Source organism: Mesoplodon mirus (genome assembly GCF_964341445.2).
Source record: "Mesoplodon mirus genome assembly, chromosome: 4".
In the NCBI taxonomy this organism is placed as follows: Eukaryota; Metazoa; Chordata; class Mammalia; order Artiodactyla; family Ziphiidae; genus Mesoplodon; species Mesoplodon mirus.
The window spans coordinates 138,655,421-138,671,560 of record NC_138979.1 but is presented as its reverse complement, the minus strand read 5'-3'; the positions used below and the strand labels follow the sequence as shown (position 1 = coordinate 138,671,560).

Genomic DNA, 16,140 nt, shown 5'->3' with positions numbered 1-16,140 from the left:
GTGGTTTGAAAAATAAATTTATTTATGAAATTTAGTTGTGAAAGAGAAATTTATTTATGAAATTTAGTTGTGAAAGAGGGGGATAAGATAGAGCAGTAGTTGGAGGAAAATGAGTTGACAGTGGATTTGTCTGTCTTCTGTCTCTCTATTTTTTGGCTATTGATTGATTGGTGTTTTTTTATATGGGGCAAAAAAGTTTAAACAGGATGCTTATGAAAAGGATCCAATAGTTAGAGATAGAAGAGTCAAGCAAAGTCCTTGAAAAGGAAGGACAAGGTGAGATCTAGATTATAATGAGGGACTTGATCTTAAAGAAACACTTCTTGAAAGGCTTTCTTGGGAAAGGTGGCATAGATGGTGCCTTGAAGACCTTGAGCTCACCTCTTCCAGTGGCCACACCAAATTTCAACTATCTATGAACATGACCTGAAGGCTAGCATAAAAGACTTTCCACAACTGAAGACATAAATAAGGAACCACAATGAGATGGGTAGGAGAGGTGGAGACATGGTATAGTCAAGACCCACCTCCCTCGGTAGGTGACCCACAACCAGGAGGATAATTACAATTGCAGATGTTCTCCCCAAGGAGTGAAGCATCTGAGCCCTGTATCGGGCTCCCCAGCTGAGGGGTCCTGCACTGGGAAGATGGGCCCCCAAAACATCGGCTTTGAAGGCCATCCTGGGCTTGCATACAAGAGAGCCAGAGAGCTGTAGGAAACAGAGACTCTGCTCTTACGGGGCGTGTGCAAAATCTCACATAGTCCAAATCCTAGCACAGAGCCAGTAATTTGAAAGGAACCCACCTGCTGATCTTGCAGAACCTCTTGGAGCGGCAGGAGACAACTGGTAGTCCCCCTAAAGATATAGATGGCAACAGCTGTATTTGGGAGTTTCTTCTACCACTAGGACATCAATGCTGACAAGCACCATTTTGGAGTCCTCCCACTACCCTATTAGTGCTGGGGGCTTATCTGCCCACCAGTGTGCTGGCACCAACCCCAAGCTTCCCTGATCCCCATAGCTAGCTGCCTTTGAACCTGGCCCTGCCCACCAGGAGACCAGCACCAGCCCTGGGACCCTGCACCAGTAAGGTCCTAGCAACCAACTGGGCCAGAGGCCATGCCTACCCACCAGCACACCCACAGTGGTCAGCCTTGCCACAACAGAAGGACCTGCACAGCCCACATAGGGGGCATGCCTAGAGCATATAGCTCTGCTGCCCAGAGGGGTGTGCTGCTTGGTCCCATAGGATGTCTCTTACATAAGGCCACTCCTCCCAAATTCAGGAAACATAGCTGATCTACCTAATACTTACAAATAAACACAGAGAACTAGGCAAACAGAAGCAGAGGACTATGTTCCAAACAAAGGAACAAGACAAAACCTCACAAGAAAAATTAAAGAGAAGATACACAGGCTACTGATAAAGAGTTTAAGGTAATAATCGTAAAGATGCTCAATGAACGCAGGAGAGGGATGGAAGAACACAGTAAGAATTTTAATAAAGAGTTAGAAAACAAAGGAGAACCAAACAGAGCTGAAGAATACAATAACTGAAATTAAAAACACACTAGAAAGAAATAATAACAGATTTGGTTATATAGAGGAACGGATCAGTGAACTAGAAGACTGAGTAGTGGAAATCACCTAAGCTGAAGAGGAAAAAGAGAAAAGAATTTTTTAAAATGAGGGTGGTTTAAGAGACCCCTAAGGCAATACCAAGTGTACTAACATTCACATTCTAGGGATCCTGGAAGAAGAAAAGAGGGAAAGGAGCAGAGAACTTATTTGAAGAAATAATAGCTGAAAACTTTCCTAACCTGGAAAAAGAAAGAGAAACCAAGGTTCATACGAAGACATATTATAATAAAAATGTCAAAAATTGAAGTTAGAGAATCTTAAAAACAGCAAGAGAAAAGCAACTAGATATGTACAAGGGAACTTCCATAAGATTCTCAGCTGACTTTTCAGCAGAAACTCTGCAGGTCAGAAGGGAGTGACACATTAAATTCAAAGTGATAAAGGAAAAAACCTACAACAAAGAACACTCTGCTTGGCAAGGCTATCATTCAGTTTTGAAGGAGAGATAAAGAGTTTACAGACAAGCAAAAACTAAGAGAGTTCAACACCACTAAACCAGCTTTCAAAAAATGTTAAAGGGATTTCTCTAAGTGAAAAAAGACCACTATTAGAAATATCAAAATTACGAATGGAAAAATCTCACTGGCAAAGGCAAACATATAGTAAAGGTAGTAGACCAGTCATTCATAAAGCTAGTATGAAAGTTAAAAAATAAAAGTAGTAAAGTCTTCTATATCCACAGTAAATAGTTAAGGTATTCACAAAACAAAAAAGATGTAAAACATGATGTCAAAAGCATTAAACATGAGTCAGAGGTAGGGGGTAAAAATTCAGGCTTGTTAGAATGTGTTTGAACTTAAGAGATCATCAGGTTAAAATAATTTTGTGTGTGTGTGTTTTGTTGTTATCTGTGAACCTCATGGTAACCCCAAACCAAAAACCTATAATAAATACACCCTAAAGAAAGAGAAAGGAATCCAAACATAACACTAGTAATTTAATCACAAGGTAAGAGAGCAAAAGAAGAAAGGAACAAAAAAGAACTACAAAAACAACCAGAAAACAATTAACAAGATGGCAACACATACATACCTATCAATAATTACTTTAAGTGTAAATGGACTAAATGCTCCATTCAAAAGACATTGAGGGCTTCCCTGGTGGTGCAGTGGTTAAGAATCCGCCTGCCAATGCAGGGGACATGGGTTCGAGTCCTGGTTAAGGAAGATCCCACATGCCACAGAGCAACTAAGCCTGTGCACCACAGCTACTGAGCCTGCGCTCTAGAGCCTGCAAACCACAACTACTGAGCCCACATGCCACAACTACTGAAGCCCACACACCTAGAGCCCGTGCTGTGCAACAAGGGAAGCCACTGCAATGAGAAGCCCGCGCACCGCAACAAAGAGTAGCCCCCACTCACCGCAACTAGAGAAAGCCTGCGTGCAGCCAAAAATAAAAATAAATAAAAATTTTTAAAAAGTTTTTTAAAGAAAATTTTAAAAAAAGACAAAATGGATGAATGGACCCAAAATTAAGACCCCTATATATACTGCCTACAAGAGACTCACTTCAGATCTAAAGACACACACAGACTGAGTAAAGGGATGGGAAAAGGTATTCCATACAAATGGAAATCTGTAAAAAGCTGTAGCAATGCTTATATTAGACAAAATAGACTTTAAAACAAAGACTGTAGCAAGAGGCAAAGAAGGACATTACACAGTGATCAAGAGATTAGTCCAAGAAGATGTAACAGTTGTAAATATATATGCACCCAATAGGAGCACCTCAATATATAAAGCAAATGTTAATAAATATAAAGGGAGAAATTGACAGTAACACAATAATAGTAGGGGAATTTAATACACTACTTACATCAATGGACAGAAGATCCAGAAAGAAGGAAACACTGGTTTTAAATGACACATTAGATCAGATGAACTTAATAGATAAAATAGAACATTCTATCCAAAAGCAGCAAAGTATATATGCTTTCAACTGCTACCTTCTCCGGGATAGATCACATGGTAAGCCACAAAACAAGGTTCAATAAATATAAGATTGAAATCATACCAAGCATTTTTTTCTGACCACAGTAGTATGAAACCAGAAATCAACTACAAGAAACAAACTACAAAAAACACAAACATGTGGAGGCTAAATGATATGCTATTAACCAACCAATGGGTTACTGAAGAAACCAAAGAGGAAATCAAAAAATAACTGGAGACAAATGAAAATAGAAACACAACCATCCAAAATCTATGGCATTCAGCAAAGGCAGTTTTAAATGGGAAGATTTTAGAGATGGATGTCTACCTCAGGAAACAAGAAAAATCTCAAACATCTGACCATACACCTAAAGGAACTAGAAAAAGAAGAACAAACAAACCCAAAAGTTAGTAGAGGGAAATAAATAATAAAGATCAGAGCAGATATAACTGAAATAGAAACTTTAAAAAAAATGGAAAAGAACAATGAAACTAAGCTGGTTCTTTGAAAAGATAAACAAATTGTAAACCTTTAGCCAAACTCATCAAGAAGAAAACAGAGAAGAACCAAATAAAATCATAAATGAAGTTACTACTGACACAACAGATTATCAAGAGAATCATAAGAAAATACTACAAACAATTATACACCAATAAAATGGACAACTTAGAAGAAATGGATAAATTTCTAGAGATGTACAAACTCCCAAGACTGAATCAGGAAGAAATAGAAAAATAAGAAGAGATGGATTACCGTTAAGGAAATAGGATCAGTAATACAATAAACCTCCAACAAACAAAAGTCCAGTACCAGACAGTTTCACAGGTGAATTTTACCCAACTTTTAGAGAAGAGTTAATAGCTATCCTTTTCAAACTATTCCAAAAAATTGCAGAGGAAGGAATGCTTGTGAACTCTTTCTGCAAGGCCAGCATCACCCTGATACTAGAATCAGACAACAACACCACAAAAAAAAAAAAAAAGAAGAGAAAGTTACAGACCAATATCACTGATGAACATAGATGTAAAAATCCTCAACAAAATATGAGCAAATCGAATTCAACAATATATTAAAAGAATAATACAATACAGTATACAATAATACAATACTATGATCAACTGAGATTTATCCCAGGGATACAAGAATGGTTCAGTATCCACAAATCAATCCATGTGAGAACCACATTAACAAATTGAAGAACACAAATCATGATCATCTCAGTAGATGGCAGAAAAAGTTTTGACAAAGTTCAACATCCATTTATGTTAAAAACTCTCATCAAAGTGTGTATAAAGGGAGCATACCCAACATAATAAAGACCCTATATGACAAAACTACAGCCAACATCATGCTCAACAGTGGAAAGCTAAAAGTATCTCCTCTAAGATCAAAAACAAGACAAGGTTGCTCACTCTTGCCACTTTTATTCAGTATAGTATTGGAAGTCCTAGCCACAGCAATCAGACAAGAAACATAAGTAAAAGGAGTCTGAATTGGAAAAGAAGAAGTAAAACTGTCACTGTTTGCATATAATGTGATAGTATATATAGAAAATCCTAAAGATGCAGTAAAAAACAACGATTAGAACTAATAAATGAATTCAGTAAAGTTGCAGGATACAAAATTAATATACAGAAATCTGTTGCATTTCTATACACTAAAAATGAGCTATCAGGGAAATTAAGAAAACAATCCCATTTACAATTGCATCAGAAAGAATAGGGACTTTCCTGGCAGTCCAGTGTTTAAGACTGCCCTCCCAATGGAAGGGGCATGGGTTTGACCCCTGGTTGGGGAACTAAGATCCCACATGCCACATGGCACAGCCAAAAAAACAAACAAACAAAAAAGAAAAATATACTGTGCTCATAGATTGGAAGAATTAATATTGTTAAAATGACCATATTGCCCAATGCAGTCTGCAGATTCAGTGAAATCCCTATCAAAATACCAATGGCATTCTTCACAGAACTGGAACAAACAATTCTACAATTTGTATGGAAACACAAAGGACCCCAAATAGCCAAAGCAACTTGAGGAAGAAAAATGGAGCTGGAGGAAGCAGACGCCCTGATTTCAAACTATACCACAAAGCTACAGTAATCAAACTAGTGTGGTACTGGCACTACCACAGACACTTAGATCAATGAAACAAAATAGAGAGCCCAGAAATAAACCCACATTTATATGAGCAATTAATCTATGACAAAGGAGGCAAGAATATACAGTAGTATATTCCCAATAAATGGTATTGGGAAAACTGGACAGCTGCATGCAAAAATATCAAGCCGGACTACTTAATCATATCATATACAAAAAAGAACTCAAAATGGATTAAACACTTAAATGTAAGACCTGAAACCATAAAACTCCTAGAAAAAGAACATATGTAGTATGGCCTTTGACATCAGTCTTAGCAGTATTTTTTTGTATATGTCTCCTCAGGCAAGGGAAACAAAAGCAAAAATAAACAAATGGGACACATCAAACTAAAAAGTATTTTGCACAGCAAAGAAAACAAAAAATGTCGCCTACTGAATGGGAGAAGATATTTGCAAATGATATATACTGATAAGGGATTAATATCCAACGTATACCAAGAACTCATACAACTGAATATCAAAAAATAAATAAATAAATAAAAAATGGGCAGAGGACTGAATAGACATTTTTTCCAAAGAAGACACACAGATGGCCAATGGACACATGAAAAATGCTCAATCACTAATCATAAGGGAAATGCAGATCAAAACCGCAATGAGCCATCACCTCACACTTGTCAGAATGGCTAGCATTAAGAAGACAGCAAATAACAAGTGTTGACAAAGATGTGGAAAAAAAGGGTGTTATTGCTGGTGTGATTGTAAATTGGCGCACCCACTATGGAAAACAGTATGGAGGTTCCTCAAAAAATTAAAAACAGAACTGCCATATTATCTAGCAATTTCATTTCTAGGTATTTACCTGGAGAAAACAAAAACACTAATTTGAAAAGATACATGTACCAACATTACTCCCAGTAGCCAACATATGGAAGCAACCTAATGGATAAAGAGGATATGGTGTATATATATACAGTGGAATATCATTTAGCCATTAAAAATGAAATCTCATTTTTGACAACATGGATGGGTCTAGAAGCTATTATGCTAATGAAATAAGTCAGACAAAGACAGATACCACATGATCTCATTTATATGTGGAATCTAAAGAATCTAAAAAGCAAAGCAAAACAAAATAAAATCAGACTCAGATACAGAGAAGAAACAGGTGTTTGCCAGAAGGGAGGCTTGTGGGTGTGGGCAAAATAGGTGAAGGGTATTAAGAGGTACAGACCTCCAGTAATATAATAATTAAGTCACAGGGTTATTATACACAACATAAGAAATATGGTCAGTAATACTAATTTTGTATGGGGACAGATGGTTACTACACTTATAGTGGTGATCACCTCTTAATGTATACAAATGTCAGATCTGTAGTACGTCAGAAGCTAACATAATATTGTGCGTTAAATATATTTCAAATTAACAAAAAAAAGAAAAGAAATACTTCTTTCCTTGCATTAAAGAGGAAGATAGTTTGAGAGTATAGCTAGAAGTTATCTTCTATTTGATTTCTGTTTTCTTTGTGAGCTAGGTGGCAATGTCATCTCCTGAAAGTGTGGAGGAGGTGGGTTTGAAAAGGGTGGTGAAGCTATGAAATAGTAATTGAGGAGAATGGATGGGTTAAATGACTAGAGAAGTGTTTGTGAGCAAAGTTGAAGGCTCAGATGAGATTTATTTTCAATGTGTAATTTTCCTCCAGCAGTAGTGATTGGTACTTCAGATATTAACCAAAGGTAGTTTAAGTCTTCCAGGGTTGTCATTTGGTATGCCATTGTACAGAAGGATGGCAGGAGTTGGGGAAGGGAGGCAAATCAAATTTAGGATATATGCAAGAGATTGCTTGAAATTATGGGCCACCAGCTCTCAACTGGATAGGAAAAAAAGTGAAGATAGGAGAAATGCATGTGGAGAGTGAGAAAGTAATGGATTGATCGACTTGAGATTTCAGTGTGAGCATTTAAAAATTATTGGAGGGCTTCCCTGGTGGCGCAGTGGTTGAGAGTCCGCCTGCCTATGCAGGGGACATGGGTTTGTGCCCCGGTCCAGGAAGATCCCACATGCTGTGGAGCGGGTGGGCCTGTGAGCCATGGCCGCTAAGCCTGTGCGTCCGGAGCCTGTGCTCCGCAACGGGAGAGGCCGCAACAGTGAGAGGCCCGCGTACCGCAAAAAAAAAAAAAAAAAAAATTATTGGAGTAAATGAGAGAGTAAGTTCAAAGGATGAGAAGTTTGGAGTATTATGTGAATTCATATATCAGAGTGGATGACAGAGTCCAGGATATGATCTTAGTAGTGTAGAGTGCATTGAAGTATGGTAGAAGGTCTTCAGAGAGAAGGTCAGAAAACTTAAATCCAGAGCAATGGTCTTTTGAAGTCCTTTGGTATCATGGTAGGTCTTAAAGTAGAGGAAAAGACATCTGAGCCACTGTCCGAGTCATCAGTGAATGAGAATGAGTCATCAGAAATTTGGTAGATAGGGGTTGAGCTGAAGGCATTGTTTCAAAAGATCAGGAGCTTATACAAAAGGGTGGAAGTGGTAAGCTTTCTCCCTTGGTTTACTACAATACTCTTACTCAGTCTCCCTCCATATAGTATTTCTTCCCTCCATACCCTCTTACATATTTAATCAGGTTACTCTTAAAGCTGACTCTTGTGACAGCACTCCCTTTCTGTAGAATCTCCAAAAAATTCTTTTGTCAAGACATTCAGAGCCTTTCATGATGTGGCTCATCCTCAAGTCTGTCTTTCCAGCTTTGTCATCTCTTCACTTAATGTTCACTGCAGTCAAATAATAACCAACTCCAATTCCCCTAAACACTCCACAATTTCCTTTTTTTCTTGTATCACTTTGTTCATATTCTTTGTGCTGTCTAAAATGCTTTTCCCACCTTGCTGCACATTCAGTGCCTACTTGTCCTTCAAGGCCTCACATAAGGTTACAGCTCTGTCATGAAGAATTTCTTGATCCCTTCAGGTGGAAGTCATTTCTTCTTCCCCATGGGCATTAGTAGTAATCTTAATGAATGCCACTTAAAATTTTCTAATCTTATAAGTGTGTGTCTTATCTTCCTAGAGTGTAAGCTCTTTTGAAGGTAACATTTCCATCTGATTTTCTTTGCATCTCTTCAATATTTTATACAGTATAAACATGGACTAAATGAATACACTTTTAAAGTATCTTAGTGTTCATTTTTTAAAATATTTATCCTACAATTTATTAGTAAGTAGTCATGCTTGTCAATAAATAATAATTTAATTAAAAAGAGAAAGTTTGACCTTCTAACTTTGTCACTGAATTTTTTTAAAGTGTATGTATTATGTTTATATTCACAGCCCCATGCAATCATTCGTCATACCATTAGATCTACAAACAGGAATGCCAGAGCTGAACGGACAGCTTCAGAAATAAATTGTATGTGTTTGGTATACATTTTCAATTGGTGGTTTTGGAGGGTTGAGCTGGGTATTCTTGTGGAATTTTTTGGAATAATAAAATCTCACTAACTGTGGCTACATACTTTAACATAACAGGATACCTCTAAAATAAAGGCTGCTTTTCTGGCTTGTAATGGAATTCTCTTGGTTTTATAATTAAATAGTTTTTATTTTCTAATTATAAAGTCAATATATGTCTATTGCAGAAAATTTGCAAGAGGAAAAAAGTAGAAAATTAACATTGCCCATAATCATATCACCCAACACCAGCCCACAGATAATATTCTGCTGAATTTCCTTCATGTTTTTTCCCATATAGTTTTACATGACTGAATTTATACTATACATAAAATTTTGCTTAACATAGTCAGAAGTATTTTCTATGTATTAGCCTAGGCTTTGTAACCATTATGTTTAATGGTTTTATCCTCTTTTATTGAGTTGATGTATTGTAGCTCCTATTGTTGGACCTTTGGGTTGGTTTCAGTTTTTTAAGTCAAGTTAACAATAAGGTGAATATTTTCTAAAATGCATATTTAAAGGGGGAGATTGATTTTTATTCAATAAATCATTGACAAAAATTTTATATTAATATTTGTCATTTTGGCCACATTAATTTGGAAGAACAGATTTGCAGAGAATTTTTAGGTATAAGTATATTGACTTAAATGCATAATTGTTTCAAACGAGGTTTAAAGTAGTTTACATTAAAATAAGCCATAAATAAAAATTATAAACCATAATGGAGGAAGATAATTTATTATATATTTAGGCTAATTAGAATTATTGCAGATGAGCATTTTGTTTTTTTGAAACCAGACATTTCTAGCTTTCTGGATACAGCTTTGGAAATCTAGGTCATTGGAGAGTTAGAATGTCCTTCCCATATCAGTTGTTTCAGTCAGATCTTTTCATAGTTACACTAATAATTCAAGATTTTCTGTGTTTGGAAGTCCCAGATTGCTGATATGTTCTTATGCTATCTTCTTATTATAATCCCCAATGAACTCTCTGGGCTTCCAATACCAGACAGAAAAGTAGCAAAGTTATATTCCATTAAAAGCTATTGTGTTTATCTTATGCAGCTGTATAGTATTCAATTAATGTAGTCTAAGTGTATCTTTTCTTGTATAGCTTTTGTCTTTTGTGTCATATTTAGTAAGGTCTTCCTGATTTTAAGGTTATAAAAAGGATTTTCCTATTGTTTCTTCTTGTATTTTTACAGTTTCATGTTTTTAATATTTAAATGTTTGATATAAGGTATTAACTTATTTGGTAGAAGGTATGAAATATGAATTCAACTTCAGTTTCATTCTAAATATCTACCCGTTTGCCTCAATGCTATTTATTAAAAACTTGATATTTTTGCTAATAGATTTGATATGCCATCTTTATTATGTACTAAATTGCCACATATATTTTAGGGCTTCTTCTGGAAATTCTATTCTGTTGCATTAATATACCTAGTCCTGTGCTGGGCTCATACTTCTGATTATTATGTCTTTATACCTGTTAAAAAGTGATAGAAATAATCCTCCTCCTACTGTCCCTCACCCCCTCCCCACAAACACACACACAAACACCATGTTGCTATCCTTTTCTGTTATGATATTTGACTATTGTATTTTCCCTACATAAATGTAAGAATCAGTTTACCAAGTTAAAAAAAAATCAGCGTTTTTACTGAGATCTCATAAATTTGTACACTAACTTATAAGTGTTTGGACTACTAATATCTTCATGGAGTGAGCCCTATGTGCTTCATGTACCAGACAGAAGACAGTAGAATTGAAGTTCATTTTATTGGTCAATTTATCTTTAAATTCTCCCAAGTCTTCTTTTGTGTCTATCAGGATTGTTTTATAGTTTTGTTTTTGTTTGTTTGATAGATCTCATACACACCTAGTTAGTTCTATTCTTAGTTTTTTGTTTCAGTTTTTAAAATTGATCTGATAACTTACATATAGTAAAATGCTTAAGTGTACTGCACAATGAATTTTTAATACACTCATGAAACTACCATCCAGATCAAGATATAGAACATTATCAGAATCTCTGAAGGCTTCCTCATGCTCCTTCACAATCAATACCCTTCCATCTTCCTGTATCTCCCTGCTTTCCCACTGCCCAGGCTAATCACTATTCTGATCTCTGTCACTACAGATTGGTTTTTACCTGATTTTGATCTTAAGATAAATAGGATTAACCAATATGCACCTTTTTTGCCTGATTTCTTTTGCTCAACATTATGTCTGTGAGAGTCATTCGTGTCATGTGTAGCAATAATAGTTTATTGTTTTCATTGTAATGTAATATTTCATTGTATTATTATACCACAATTTATCCATTCTTTACTTCACAGGCATTTGATTTGTTTCCAGTTTGGGGCTATTATGATTATTGTAATCATCCTTACTATGTGTTTTTAGTGGACATAACTAATTATTATGATCCTGGCCTGATCTAAGACCACCAGGGACAAATGTATAGTCCAACAAAGTCAGATTTATTGACTCCTTGCAATGAGCGAGAACATGTACCAGAGGAACTATGGAGCATCTCATTAAACAGGAAAAGAAGAGTTAGAGGGTTTTTGGAAAAAGTGGAGTTCAAGTGAAATTTAGGTGAAAACTTAAAGTAGGGATGTGTATGAAAGAGTCTATACTGTAAAAATAGACTCAGAGGCCTGTTTCCTTGGAAACTTGGAATGTTGTATTCAGTAACCCCTTTATTTGAAGCTCTGTATGTAGGTTGGAAATTGAAGCTGCTCCTCTCTCACTGACTTAAATCTTCCAGGCAAGAATGGAATGGTTCATTTTAATGAATATGATTTCATACAGCAAAGTTTCTGACAGTCTGATTTTAGAGAATGATGTTTCTCAGTAAGATAGCGTTGGTAATTCAGAGAGGGGGGGTCATCATGTGATACTTTACATATGCAGCATATCCTTGGGAGAAACATTGTTTCTTCCTAACTTTGCATTTGGATTTGTGTCTGTCCTCCCAGTCTGATGAATGGCAAGGCAGATTACTTTCTCATTCTGATCCAGATATGGGTGTGTTACCTAAATTCCCTATTGTTAAAAAAAAAAAAGTTTTCATCTGAAAAGTCACCTTTTGGTTGAGTCCAGTTGATGCCGAAAGCGCGGCCTCTGTGCACTGATGCCAAATCAAATCTCGGAGACAGAGTTTGGGGTGAAGTAGAGAAGAATAGCTTTATTGCTTTGCCAGGCAAAGGGCGACAGAGAGGGCTCCTGCCCCTAAAAGCTATGTGTCCCAACCTGGGAGGATTTGATGAGGAGTTTTGTAACAACTGTTCAAGGGTGGCATTGCTGATAAGATTAGAGTGTGTGCAGGGCCTCCACTCTTCTAATCTGGCCTCAGGTAATCTTGATGAGCTTCTCTGGTTCTTTTAATGTAGCTTCAGGTGGTCTTTCTCTGGTATGAAGAATGCTGACCTCTTAAAAGAGCTTAAAGGCATTGTTATGTGTATCCCTTGTGTGGAACCAGGACCCTACCCCAAGGCTGCACTGTTGTTCCCTGGCTGCCCCTCCCTTGTCTTTGCATCCCTTCCCGGATTAGCAACCAGTTCGAATCTGCCCTTTGGAATTCAAGAAAGGTCATGGAGGCTGGAGTCAAGAGACAGGGGACAGAAAGGCTTCTGTGCCCAGGAGCCCCATAGGGTCCTGCTCGGTTTCACAGTTACCTAGGAAGCCAACTAATTACAAAGAATTGGCACCAAAGGGTTATGAGAGGTATCAACAAAGAAAATGACTGCCCAGCTGTCAGTTTAAGTGTATGATTTTAGCTGACTCACAAGTAAATTTTAGCCAGGTATTTGGACTCATACCAAGGACTCACTAAGGTTACACAGAGCAGTATTAAGAATAAAGACTCTACAGGTATCATGATTAAGAGGTAACAAGTCTGTCAACAATCCAAAAGTTTCAACTGGCAAAGGAAGAAAAAATGTAGCTTAAGAGCTATAGTATGCACATTAAAGTATGATAATCAGTGTCTTCGGTCATCTTTTTCCATGGGTCTTGGGCAAATGATTCATGCTGTCATCAGCTAGGTTCAACAGACTTGTGTAGAAACTGATTTTTGCAGTCATCTACTTCTGAAGATTTTTTTTCATCTCCAGTTTGAGATGTCCTACTAAGACAATCTTGCATTGATTTAAATTGGCCCATGTCTCTATAATTAAGACACAGGAATACAAGGATCATCACCCTGTTTTACTGTTGTGTTAGTTGTTAACAGTACCTGGCAAGATTCTATTTATTGAAGTTAGAGAGAATTTTTCCAGAAGGCAGTTTCTGAGTTCTAAATGAAAAGGTTATTCAGAGGAAACACTTCTTGGACATGTTTGAGTATAAAACTGTGTGTACTGTACAAGTTTCAGCTGTATTAGTCTGTAATAATGTAGAAACTGGAGTTGGGGCCAGTATTCCCAGATGTATAAGATGCTCAGTTTTGGGTTCATTGGGAGAGAGTTAATGGGCTTCTAGGGAATTGACCTCATTTTCTTTCAAGCCAAACAAATAATGAAGCAAAACCTACTTTAGGTTAAGGAGATCTAAGAATTTCTGAAAGTTTACCCAACTTAAGTTTGAAAATTCCATTTGTCCTTTTTATTTCATGTAAAGACTTGGGATGATAAAGGTGATAGAGATTTTGAGATGTATTGTCTCACAAATCTCCTTAGTAACAGTTCTAGAGAAGTGAGTGTTTACTAGGTAAGTAATTAGAGCTCTCCCAGGTAGGAAACACAAACTCAAGCAGCATTTTTTGGCCATTGTTAAAGTTGAGCCTTTTTGATCCATCCTAGAAATAGCCATACAATAACCAAAACAACAGTTTTGATTTTCCTGTTGTCAGGAAAACTATTTATGAAAAATTATCTGAAGTATAGCATACCTATATGTTCTTCTACATTGGTATTTTTTAAGCTGCAGGTTGCAATACAATCCATGACATCAATTCAGATTTTTTTTTAAAGGCACAAAATAGCAAATATTTAAGTGCATCAGTTGAATTCTTAATAGGTACTATACCTTGAAACTTTTGTGGGGTTTTTTGTTTGTTGCTTTGTTAGCAATTTGACTGTGATGTGCCTAGGTGCATTTTTCTTTTCATTCTATTTGGTGTTTATTGAGTTTCTTAGATCTATGAATTGATATTTTTAATCAAACTGGGGACACTGTTTCTTAGTTTTTCTGTCCCAGATTCTCTCTTCTCCTTCTGGGACTCCAGTTACATGTTAGACCACTTGATGTTGTTTCATAGGTCACTGAGGCTCTGTTCTCCCTGACCCCCATAAATACACATAAGATGTTTTTGTTCTCTATACTTAAGTTTAGTTTCTGTTACCCTAATTTTAAGTCCATTGACCTTTTTTTCTGTAGTGTTCAGTCTGCTGCTTAAGCCCATCAGTGAATTTTATTTCAGATATTGTATTTACTAGATCTAGACTTTCATTGAGATAGATACATAGATAAGATAGGTAGATAGATAGGAAGAAAAATGGATCCATGGATGAATGGATGGATGGTTACATACATACATAATACACATACATGTATAGTTTCTAGCTCTCTACTGATAATTTCCATGTCTATTTATTGTGTCTATCTTTTCTCTTAAATCCTTGAATATATTTATAATAGATGTTTTAAAGTGTGTGCTAATTTCAACATCTGTGTCATCTCTGAGTCTATGTGTATTTTTTTAAACTGGTTATGATTTTTATTTTTTTCTACTTCTTTATTCATTTTTTTATTGTATCTTGGATGTTGTGATACAACATTGAGTGTCTGGATTTTGATCTCTTTATTTTAGAGTGTTTAAAGCATAAATTAACTGGTAGGTCATTGCAGTCCTTTCAAGGCCTATGTCAGGTTTTACTACAATATTCAGCAAAGTCTTTCCTCTGGGTGGAAACCCATTTCTTTCCTGGTACTGTGTGATCACTAGAACTTGCATTTAGCTTACAGCACTGTGTTAGCTGTTTTTCTGACATACCTTGCATAGTCTTGCTTCACTTGTGGGCAATTCAGTATGCAACCAAAGACTTCTCTAAGGAAACATAGGTTTCTCATTTCTGGCCCTCTGCCCTTCAAATTCCCACTGCCTAAGCAGCCCCAAACTATAGTCTTTCTTTCCTGCACCCAGTGAAACTCTCTCTTTGGGCTCTACTTTCTTGGAAAGTACCCCCATGCAGAAAGCCGGGGTGAGTGGGGATCTTAACACCATCTTTCAAGGATTACAACCCTGTGATGTCTGTTAATCCATTGCCTCAAAATAATTGCTTCATATAGCTTGTATGCACACATGTATTTGTGTTACATGTTGTAGTTGTTTATAGCAAAAGGGTAAGCCTAATTCCTGTTACTTATTATACCTATAATTATTATGCCTATAATAAGTAACATCTTTTGGAGATAAATGAGGATGTATAATAGAAGACCTCCCCATCTTGTATTTTTATAAGCCAAAGACACACCCAAAGGTACTGCCAGGATTTTCTTTAAAGCAAAACAAAACAACTTGGAGTCCATTCTTGCACACAGAACAATGATACTGGAGACTCTAGCATTCTTTGCCATAAAGCATGGCTGTAGTAATTTTAGACTTGTCATAAGGAATTTGATTTTTTTTAAAGAATACTTTTCTTACATGTTAAAGTAAAACATCTTAAATGTTTATGCTGATATAAAAGAAATGAAATTGAAATTTTTATTTTCAATCACTGATACTGGTATGGATGGATGCAGTTGATATTTTACTGTATGTTTAATTGAAATTTATGAGCTCATTTTTCTCTGGTAATTTTTTAAGTCTTGAAATTTGCTGATTATGTAATTATTGAAAATATTTTCTTTCTTTCCTTTCCATATTTATGCCTTTTATAATTTATCTCTAGACCTGCTTGCCAGTATTCCTAGTTGTGACCAAAAAAAATTCTTTAACTCATCTCTGTCTCAGATGAGTGAAGTGGTTCTTTGTGAATTATAGTAATG

At 36.2% G+C, this 16,140-nt stretch overlaps 1 protein-coding gene across 3 annotated transcripts in view; it reads left to right on the top strand.

Annotated features, from left to right (window-relative positions):
- Nucleotides 1-16,140, top strand: part of MAP4K5 (mitogen-activated protein kinase kinase kinase kinase 5) — a 151,134-nt gene that overhangs the window by 88,562 nt on the left and 46,432 nt on the right. For all 3 annotated transcript variants that reach the window (XM_082617619.1, XM_082617620.1, XM_082617618.1), the window contains exon 14: nucleotides 9,017-9,095. In XM_082617619.1, the coding sequence (XP_082473745.1) occupies nucleotides 9,017-9,095 (79 nt within the window). The remainder of the gene's footprint in view (nucleotides 1-9,016; nucleotides 9,096-16,140) is intronic.